Here is an 11028-nt window from a genome sequence, read left to right as displayed (position 1 = left end):
TGGCAGTAGTGTGCAGAAGCATCCCTGAAGTGGGGGCTGACCAGGGGCTGCATAGAATTACAGTGGGGTGCAGAGCCTTGTGCTGGGCAGTCTCCAGCCTCCGACTAGAGCTGGTGGGGAGGCTGGCTTTCTTCTGCAGGAGTAACACTGACTTTAATCCATTCAGTGATGTGTTGGAGCTGTGTGCAGATTGTTTCCTAAGGAAAAAAAAAGTAACAGAAGGCTGTCCCCAGAGTTCTGAACTGAGATTCATAAGTGATAGGTGCTTCCCGAAGAGCAGGATTGTTCCTGAACCATTGGGGAGACTGGCTGAATCAGAACATCAGGTTAAGGCCCAGTCTTTATTTGATTTGGTTAGTGGGTTTTGTACAATCACACAACTACTACCAGCCATTGGATGTGAACAGATGACCTGGTGCACACTTGTGCTTGACCACCCCTGACTGGCAAGCTTCCTCCATGGAATTCCAGGTACAGCCATGAAAGAAATAACTTCTCACATCCTAGGAGGAAATAGCAGTGACCACCAGCATTCCCAGGAATTGTGCTAACCTCTATACATGACCTTGTCTTAACTTCATTGTCAGGGAACCTGAGGGATGTATTGGGTTTACCTTCCCTTTGAAAAGCCCCAGGCCCTGGGTTTTGTGAGAAGCTGGGGTGACACGGCTTGCCGAGGGGCCACATTTATATGGTCCTATCCAGTGTGCCCACTGAATCATTCATCTTAAAGGGTTTCTGGACTTGGCTTAAGTCTTTTGAGTAAAATTGTGGTTCACGATATAAGTAATCAAAGTTCACCAGAAACAATGGTTATTTCAAACTGAGCAACCTAATTGCTTTATTAAAGTCAGATTCCAAAATGAAAGAGCCATCCACATAGAGAAAAGTGATAGCCCGTTGGCTTACATGAGGCTGTAGGAGGCAAGTGAGTGACACTAAGAGCAGGACCTTTCTCTTATGGCCCAGCCCCCAAGAAGCAAGCTTTCCCTTCCTCAAGATTCCCACTTCCTGTCACTTTTAACAAACACAGAGTTCGATGTCTCCAGGTGACATGGGTATATACAGTGAGCTACAAGGACTGTTATTTTACCTAATGCTCGCTTCCTCATTTGTTCTGGAAGGTTTTCCTTTTCAGGGAACATTTTCTTCCAAGCTAGAGCTGACAGCTGCTCCTAAAAGGTATGGGTCAGGATAAAAGACCTGAGACAGCAGAACGGCTTTCCCACTGCATTTGGGACAGCGTCCAGGACAGACTGCAGACTACCCCGGGTCAATGTGGATAGCAAGGAGACAGGACTTACCTGCTAACTGCTAAGCCAACGCCTCCTTCCAACCACCTTGCAGTTAGAAGTACCAGTTCAGAAAACTCTCCTCATCTGGTGTTTCTAGGGTAGTAGCTGACTCGTCCTCTCAGACCCCCTCTGATCCTCCGCTGCATAGTCTATTAGGCCTATTCCTTGTGACATAAAATCCCTTTGCATGAAAGGTAGCTGTGGTATTTTCAACCTGTGATAATTTCAGGTGCCTGCTCAGCAGCCCACAGTCACAGAGGTGACTAGGCGACGGATAGTAAGATGTCTGCTGGAATCTTTTGTAAACTCCCACTTAGGTTCCCAAGTTCTATTCCAACTATTTTCCTACTACTGTAAGGGCTTTTATGGGATTGTCTTAGAAAAGCTTGGGAAATTTTGGTCCAAACATTGCCAGGGTGGATTTTCATGGGAGCACAGAACAGCCCAAAGGCATCATGTGATCCGCTTTGGAAATGCCTACACCTCTGGCCAGGATGGTCACTGTCCCCCTCACAGCAGCCAGTGGGACAGCCAGTGAATGATCAACCCTAGTGGGACCATTTCAGAACAGTATCTTGTGGCAAAGCTTGCAGCAAGATCAGGGCCATTCTATTGATCTGCTGTAGTGTCTGTATTAACCTGAAATGTGTATTATTAAAAGAAACAGGTACAGGTCAGGGGCAACTCTAAGAAAACTCATGTCTCAAATGTAAAGCAGCATCTCAACCATGAAATCATAAAGCAAAATCAACAGCTGCCACAAAAGACTTTCTATTGAATGAGGGTGTTCCATGGGAAAGCCACTCACAATCTACACACTAACATGTTCAAAACATGTTCAATGTACTCATGTCTTTGTTGAAATGTTTTTGTAGAAATCACAAGTTTTGAAGTAACAAAATTTTTTCTGTAGCAGTAATTACTCATACAATAATTTTGCAAGGGGTAAGATTGCTATTTGCATCTGTGTTTCCTGACCTACTGAGTTAGGGGCTGAAGTCAAAAGAAGGTAAGAAAGGGCCAAGAGGTGCAGTCCAGCTGATGAGAGTGCTTGCCAGTGGCACAAAGCCCTGGGTTCCACCCCCAAGACATCATAAAACCAGGCACAGTGGTATATGCCTGTCATCACAGCTCATGGAGGTGGAGGCAAAAGGTTCATTAGCTCAGGGTCATCCTCTGCTATACAAAGTTTGGAGCCAGCCTGGGCTACATAGACCCTGTCACAAAAACAAAGCCAAACAACAACAACAACAACAACAAAAACACTGACAGCTCATGTTCTGAAATCTTGGAAATAGAAACCTGTAAACACAAATTGTCAGCAGGCCAAGGCTTCCTCCACTTAGGGGATCTACCGAGTATAGAACTCAGATCCCATCCCAGCCACAAGCTGCCAAGTCATTTAGCTTGGTGTGATAGGGTCTCTCTATATAGCTCCAGCTGTCCCGAACTCACTCTGTAGACCAGGTTTGTCTCAGACTCACAGAGATCTGCCTGCCACTGCCTCCCGAGTGCTGGGACTAAAGGCGTGCGCCACCACACCCAGCTTATTTCTTTTTGCCTGTTATAAACAAATTTCTGGAGTGGGAGTGGGCCTGGGTTGCCTTGTAGGCAGCCCCGGGAAGTAAAGCAGACATTGCCTGAAGAAACAGGGATGCCTCCTTGAAAAAGCACAAAGCAAACAGTGCCTTCTTCCTGACACCCTAAAGACCGATACCAAGGTTTCCTCAAACAGCTGCACTCCACTTCCAGTTGCTATGTGTCACTGTTATACGAGGACAGGCATGTTCCCAGAAAAATTGAAGATAGCCTCAGGAGCCCATTCTGGGTGCTGCTCTGTCACTTTGAGACAGGGTCTTGCTATGTAGCCTAGGCTGGCCAGGAACTCTGTCCTGCCTCAGCCTCAGTACTGAAATTGCAGACATGTGCCACCATGCCTGGCCCTCCGATGTCAGCTATTTGAAAAAGTAAACATCAGAATTCTATCCTAGTTCTCAAGAGCTTCTGAACATATCTGAACTCAAAAGTGCCCTTTGGAAAAAGCAGGTTCAATGTCTGGCTCTACTCCGGGACAGCGTGTGGTTAACCATAGACTGGGGCTCAGAACAAGCTTGCCTCCTTCCGGTGTTCCTCTTGGTTCATGTCTGAGTTCACTCAGCCTCTCTGGGGTGCTCTCCTTCTCTACAAAGGGGATGATGGTACCTAAGCATTAGAAATGGACCTGCGCATATCAGTTATTTCCATGTGCCATATAGAGTCAAGTTGCATGACATAAACTCTGTACCTTCTACAGCCTAGGAAACACTTGTATCTGGTTACCCCAGCCTAAAAGAGCCAGCCTTGCCCAGGAGAGCACGGCTGAACTCTGGGGGACGGAACCCCCAGAAAAGAGAAGCCATGGAATTGCTATGGGTCTAGGACTGCCTCAGTTCTGCGGGAAGCTGCCTGTATTCCCCTCAAGATACCAAGTCCAGAATGTTCAGAACCCAGAATGGCTAGGGTCCTGAAGTGGCAGGATGCTGTGACCTCCCTAGAAACAAACATGGGTGCAGCATTCACACCCCTGCAGGAGGAATGGCCATCCTGGACTGCAGGGCCATACCATAGGCCTGAGGTACTCTGGCATTCTAGGGCAGGATGTGAGTCTGCTTCAATGGTTAGATTAGAACATAGACCCAGGCTCCAGCAGAACTTCAGTGTCTAAACTGACTCACTGTTTGTCCCTTTGAAAGGAGTTATTTCAGAGCAGGCAGGAGAGGTGAGTTTCCTGGCCGCCCAACACCCACTCCTAAGACCCAACCTGAGCTATGCAGAATGACAGGTGGTCAAGCCCTGACCCAGCCATGCATGTTAACCCTGGAGACTTCAGTGAGGTAGGTGGTATCAGCCCCATTTTACAGGTGGGCAAACTGAGGCAGAATGAAATGCAATAGCTCGCTTTTAATAACAACATACAAAATCTAGAGAAAGCCCCAAAGTAGTCCACACTCCCAGAGACCAAGGAATGGGGAGCCATGCTCCTGTGCCTGCTCTACAGTCCAGAGGAGTCAAGCTCTGCACACACAGAATCTGGGACACTAAACCCAGCAGCAACAGGAGGCCCAGCTTCCAGTTTGTTCCAGTTAGGTAGAGGCTGCCTCAGCTAGAGCACACTGCCCTCCAGGGTGAGTCTTGGGCTGGTGGCCCATGCTCACTTGCACTCACCAAGGACAATGTGGGCTCACGAGCAGCCCAGTCTGCTCTCTTCCTAGGAAGCCAGGCTGAGGACAAGGCCAGCATGCTGACCAAAGCATCGGGGCAGTGGGGACAGCACCAGCCTCACTCTAAGCTCTGGCCTCAGGGTGGTTCTGCCCAAAACCTTCCTGGGATTTCAACCCTGGCCCCCATCAGACATCCCTCAACAAAAGCTCCCTCCCAGTTCCTTCAGAACTGAATTCTTCGTCCCTCCAGCCGAGACCGACACAGGACGTCTCGGGTCGGAGATGTGTGTGTTGGCGGTGTTCTTTGGATGGAAGCAAAGGTCATCCTGGGGGATCGGGGCCTGTCTGCCCAGCCGGAGGTTGACACCCATTCTGAGCTGGGCATGGGGTGAGGTATTCCCAGCCGACAAACAGCTCATGTCCCTGACTCCCAGCTGGAACTCACTGCGACACGTAATAACCATGGGAGAACATGGGGCTGACTCGAGAGCTGAACTTCATCAGTACTGCATTACAAAATCTTCCACTGACTTTGTGTGGGATGTGTGGACAGTAGCCTGCACAGAGCCCCAGCAGGGGGACAGAGTGGAGGTCGGGAGGTCTAAGAACATTCTGGAAGCTGGCAGCCCCTCACACTCTCTACGGCCTCTTGGTGTCTCTGGCCCTCTTTGGGAGCAGAAGGCTCTCCAGAGATGGGCTGAGGGGGCCGAGTGCGGGACAGGGTGGGAGCAGAGCCAGCGAGGGAAGAGGACGAGGCACTTCAGTTTGGGCTGGTGTTCATGGAGTCGGCCCTGGCCCCAGGAGTCGAGTGGCCCTGCCTGGCTGTAGCTCCGGCGCTGGCTTGTCACAGAAGACCCCCGTGGCGGTGACAGGTAGGCACTTGGCAGCATTCCAGGGCCAGGCAGGGCCGGGGCTCCGTGCAGGCTCCACACACATACTAGGTCATCAAGATGGGTTTCTGTCGTACTTCCAGGATGTCTAGGGTGAAGGAGGGAGCAGGAGGGGTAAGGACACTCTGGGGAGGGAGCCACAGCTGCCATGCACACCCACCACTTCTGATCAGGCCTCACAGGCTACAGACACCAGGATCACTCTGCCCTCCCATGCCCGCAATGGATAAGTGTAGATGCAGAGGCCAAGAGGAGTAAGCCTCCCACAGACACCTCCGAGGCAACACCCACCTGCAACCACTCAAAGAGGGGCCGGTGAGGACATCAGGGACATATGTGTTGGGAAGCCGCTGGCTTATGTAAACTACAGCCCACTGAAGCCTTCACAGAGAGGCCCTGAAGGGCTCCGCCTTCGTGTACCTGTTAAGATCCGATGCAGCGGCAAGGTGACGTAGGTCAAGTGTGCATAGAGAAGGAAGTTTCCATCAGCTCTGTTCAGCTTCAGCCAGGACCCAACCAGGGACCGTCCCGTGCCGGACAGGGAGCGAGACCGCAGGTTGGTGGCATTGTGCAGGTCGGCTGCAGAGAAGGGCAGGTCAGCATCCCAGTGTGGGCCAGGGAGTTGGGGGGGCAACAAGGCATCTGCCCCTCTAGATGGATGCCACACTCACCAATGCTCCCCACCAAGTCCACACCCCATAGCCCTGCTTCCAGGCCCTACTGCCCTGTCTGCCAGCGTCCATTTCCCCTGGGCCTGGCCTTGAAAGCACGCAGGGTTCAACACAGTAAAGCCTGCCTTCTTGCAGCCACCTGATATATCATGGAACTGGGAGGGTACCAGCTTGTGAGAGATGCTGAGTTATGTTGGACGTTCCCTCAGAAACTCCCAACCAGGTCTGAGGGTCACTCCTGTTCCCTGAATCCCACTTTCCGCAGGACTGACTGATGGAGCACTGTTAACCCACCAAGCCCCAGGGTTCCTGATCCAAGACTGAGGAGTCCTGTTCCACGGCTGCACAATTCCCTGGCAGTGACTGACCACTGGGGAGAGGGTCATGTACACAGAGCAGATGAGTGGGTGGGACCACGGGTTCTGGGGACCTCTGGGCAGACACCAGAAGGTCACTGCTAGGGCCACAGGAAAGGATCTATGAGTCAAGGTGACTCACAGGAGATCAGGGGACAGAGGTAACAGAGAAACCCTGCGGTTCACCCAGGACAGAAGGTTCTAGAATGAGGAAAGCTGGCCTAGGAGTCAGAAGAGGAAGAGAGCCCTTGAGAAGTACCCAGGTCAGCAGAAAGCTCCGGAGTCTCTGAATGGGTGGGTGGATACTGAAATCAGGGCTCATGGAGGCAGACACCGCCCCCATCTACACACAAGCTCACCCCAGCCCGGGGTCACCCCACCTGACAGCTCTCTAAGTGACACTGTGAGGGAGTGACAGCATGCATGACTGCAGAGACGGGCGAGTGACCACATGGGGAAATGGCCGCAAAGGGGCGAATGCAAGCCAGAGCAGGGCCACTGGTCTCTAGGACGAAGGGCGAGGCTGTCACCTGCACTGTCGTCCTCTCGGAAGAACTCCTCACTGTCGTTGGCCGAGTGTGACTTCTTCATCTCTGCAATGCGGTTCCGAGGCACCTTCCTCTTGAGGGATGGGGAAAAGAAGGCAGGCCGGTTGTTTCGCTCTGGGGTGGGCGGGGTGCTGAAGGAGGTCACCTGGGAACAAGGAGTCCAAGTCACAAGTGTAGCAGGAGCAGACCCTGCTAAGAGGCCCCAAAACCACTCAGAGCAAAGCCAGCCCCAGCAGGGGCTGTAGCTATAGCTGCTGACCCGACCCTGGCCCGAGGGCCATCCATCCTAGATGAGGGGACACTGGGCACTGGGAGATTGCCACACACAGCAGCAGCAAGTCCTGCCTAAGGAGGGAGCGGGCTGCCACCAAAACTGCCAGAGGGACTTCTCTTCCACATGTCAACACAAAGGAGGGGCCGTCCAGACGCCAGGTGACGGCTGCTGGACGTGGTTTAAGCACTGCCGTGTCATAGCAACCACGTCCCAACACAGCAGCTCATGATGCCCTTTTCATATAAGAGCAGATACGGCCCACAAATGGCCACTGTGACCTGCCTAACGCCACTAGGACTGTACCCCAGGTCACCCCTGGGGCCCTTCCCGCTTGCATCCAGCCCCTTTCACGAGAACTCGGGCTGAGCAGCTCTGTGCCTGAAGCCTCCTCTCCTCCCTTCCAAGCACATTCAGCCCCAGCCACCAACATTCTCCACACTCACTTGGGGGTGAGGTTGGCACGCACAGGCATAAGACATAGGTCCCCTGCCCTCAAGGAGCTCACAGTCTGCTGGGGGCGACAGACTCAAGTGACAACCACAGACCGCATGCTGGTTGCTGAGACAGAGAAAGGGAAGCACGGGACACGGAAGGGACAGTGGAAGAAGGGATAGACAGCCTGTGAAATCAGAGTAGGCTTCCTGGAGGAGGTGCCGCGTGAGCTGGGTCTTGAAGGACGAGTAGGAGTTCGCCAGGTGAAGAAGGGGGGGAAGGGCGTTCCAGGCACAGGGAACTTGGCCCATCCCCTCCCTCCTCCCCATGCAAACAAGAATCGGAGCAGCAAGATGAGCTGGGACCGAGACTTCGGGGCCCCATCGGCCTCCTGGTCACAGCTCCGACATCCACCAAAGTCCCGGCGGCTGCTGGGCTCCAGACGATCCTCCCTCAAGTCAGGGAAGGTTTTAAAAGATAAAAAACAAATACCAGAAACCACAATACACACAGTCTGCATTTCTTGTACACTGGTTACAAGTGACCCCTCAGGACAAGAAGACAAGCAACAGTGTGTACATGGGCAGTGGCACTGAACCCTATGTGACCTCTTGACTCCTCCCCAGGGCTCCATACCTCCCTGCCATGAAGAGCATGGCTGAAGGCCATCTCATCCCTCATGGGCACGCCCGTTTGGTGGGTGGGACAACCGAGGCTTGGGTGGTTCTACGGACTGTCTGTGGGCACTCAGCCAACAGCACCCAGTGTTACTCAGCTAGGGACCACATCTGCACACCTACACGTGTGTACCCCTTTCAGCGTCCAAGTGCAACACAGAACTGGGCAGAACCAGCCTGTCGCCTGGGAGCTCAGAATCCAAGCCATCTCCATTCAAAAACTGAGAGGGCCCAAGCCTGAGGTGCTCAGCACTTTACAGAATCCCAGCATCTCTTGGTTTTGTTTGGTTTACAAAAACATACCAATTATAGGAGATTACAAAAGAAAGAAAGAGAGGCTCCCAGGAACTAATACGAGCAGCAGCCAGTCAGGCGCTGCCCATTCTTGAGAGTCACCTCTCTCGTCAGCTGCAGACAATGATCACTGTGGCTGCCACTTGGGACACTTCCCAGGGCCAAGCCCCATGCAAGCCGTGAGCCGTGAACCAAGCACTTGGGGAAGCAGGCTCGCACCTCACTTCTCCGAGAGAAACAGCTTAGGGAAGGAAGGGACTCTTCCAAGGTCGCATGAGCTGTGGAGCCCAGAGTGCAGCCCGAGGTGCTCTTGACATGGAAACACTGACTCCACAGGCAGAGCTTTCTGGAACCTGAGCCGGGGGTCTAGTCTCTACACGGCCACTGACATCAGATCCTCACTAAGGGCTGAGAGCTCAAAGGAAGCCAGGCTTGAGGCCCCGTGCTGAGTCCTCAGAGCTGTGGCAGGGGCAGCAGCCCACAAAATACTCCCCCCTGCCCAGGGATACTGCTAATAGACAGAATCAACAAATGACCAGGCTCAGAGGAGCCTTGTGCTCGCTGGCTGTCCTTGTGAGACAACCCAGGACTCAGCTCTTCCTCATCCCTATTGGTTCATTGCAGAAGGCTGATGTGGTCACAGCTGCTGAGCACGTCCAGGCGGCAGGCACCAGGCCCAGCTCCTAGTCCATTTCTTCTGTTCCGGGTCCCAGGGACTCAGCCTTGGGGCAGAGCAGCTCAGGGAATCAGAGTTAGCCTGGGAGTGAGCCCGCTGGGTGACCTCAAGCAAGGAACCTTGCCTCTCAGAGCCTCAGCTTCCTCATCAGCCACGGAGGTCAGCTGGTGACAGCTGGGGGCTGTGGGGGCCAGAAATGAACACAAGGGACAACAGGAAGTCCCTCCCCCAGCCATGCAGCCCTTACCCGCTCATGCATGGGCGAAGCTGGGCTGGAGTCTTCTTCCGTCCCATAGGGGGACGTGTCACCAGTAGACACACGGCTGACCGCCATCTCAGCATGGCCCTTGCCTTGAGGCCCCTTCATGCGCACAAACTCCATGTTGTTGTACTTGTAGAAGCCAAACGACATCTTCTGGGCCATTCGAGCTGCCACACTCACCTGTGGTAGGTGGGACATGTCTCTGTCAGCAGCCTGGGACCGGCTTTATGGCCCCCCTCCTCCTAACACAGCAGCCAGCATTACCATCTCTAAGGCCATCTTGAGGGCATCTGAGCCACAAGGAAGCCAGTCTAGTACGGTGTGTGTTCCAGACCCCTGGCCAAGGCTGTTCTCACTGCCCTGAACAGCCATAATACTGGCCAGGGTCTTAACCCCAGGTTTAATTCTACCTCAGGCCAGACAGCACCAGCTGCAGGAAACTGGCCTGCTCATCTGAACTCTCCCTGCTGTATCAGTCAGGGAGTGTCCCCAGTACTAGGGATGTAAGGGAGACTGTGGGGCCCCAGGAGTGGCTGCAAGAGCAGCAGATGCCCTGATGTGCCCGAGAGGCTGGGGGGAGGGGACGACAAAGGGCCAGGATGCACTCACTCGGTTGTCATACACCTTCTTGAGAGCCTCGTAGCGGATGGAGCCCTGGAAGATGACACCCTGGAACGTGTTGGTTTTGTCACTGGCCACCAGCTCAACACAGACCATCTCTCCTTCTCCTACAGTCATGTCACTGAACACCTAAGGGTGGGGAGGAAGAGATGGAGATGTCAAATCTCGGTGCCACCACCACACCATACCCTGACCTGGCTACCGGGAGGGCTGCCGAAATCACCGAGTACGGGGCAACCTGTAATCCCAGAACTAGTGAGGCTGAGGCAGGAGGATCAAGATTTTAAACTCAGCCTGGAGTAGACAGGAGCAATGTGTCTCAAGACAGAGAAATGGGGGGAAGAAAAGAGGAGGGAGGGTGTTGGGGAGGAGGAAAGAAGGAAGGGAAAGGACAGACAGAAAGGAAATCCCATTTTATAGATGAGGATGTCGAGGCCAAACTACTTGTCCTCAGCCACCTACTGTCCACCACACCACCTCTAACCCTTGCCACAGTAGGAACTCACCTCATCCCAAGCTGAGCCACTAGCAAGACCCTCATCCTACTTTTTTTTTTTTTTTTTTTTGGTTTCTCTGTATTGTTTTGGAGGCTGTCCTGGAACTCACTCTGTAGACCAGGCTGGCCTCGAACTCACAGAGATCCGCCTGCCTCTGCCTCCCGAGTGCTGGGACTAAAGGCGTGCGCCAACAACGCCCAGCCTCATCCTAGTTTCTAATGCTGAGTTACAATGACAAGAACTACAGGGACACTTGGGGACCTCCTTCATCACAGCCCGGTCCAGTCCACTGTACCCTGAGCTTGGCTGTCTGAGCTAGTGTGACTAATTGTGAC

The 11028-nt window shown here is 53.2% G+C and overlaps 1 protein-coding gene across 3 annotated transcripts in view; it reads right to left on the bottom strand.

The window, feature by feature from the left end:
- Positions 1-813: 813 nt before the first annotated feature.
- Kiaa0930 (KIAA0930 ortholog) overlaps positions 814-11028 on the bottom strand; it is a 43533-nt gene continuing 33318 nt past the window's right edge. For all 3 annotated transcript variants that reach the window (XM_040754040.1, XM_040754041.1, XM_040754042.1), the window contains 5 exons: positions 10185-10325; positions 9561-9755; positions 6943-7105; positions 5806-5964; positions 814-5473 (listed from right to left, as the gene is read on the bottom strand). In XM_040754040.1, the coding sequence (XP_040609974.1) occupies positions 5433-5473; positions 5806-5964; positions 6943-7105; positions 9561-9755; positions 10185-10325 (699 nt within the window). In that variant the 3' untranslated portion in view covers positions 814-5432. The remainder of the gene's footprint in view (positions 5474-5805; positions 5965-6942; positions 7106-9560; positions 9756-10184; positions 10326-11028) is intronic.

The sequence above is a fragment of the Mesocricetus auratus genome, unplaced genomic scaffold, assembly GCF_017639785.1.
Source record: "Mesocricetus auratus isolate SY011 unplaced genomic scaffold, BCM_Maur_2.0 Super-Scaffold_100010, whole genome shotgun sequence".
Lineage (NCBI taxonomy): Eukaryota > Metazoa > Chordata > Mammalia > Rodentia > Cricetidae > Mesocricetus > Mesocricetus auratus.
Note: the sequence above shows the minus strand (reverse complement) of the source record. Positions and strands in the feature narration are given on the sequence as shown.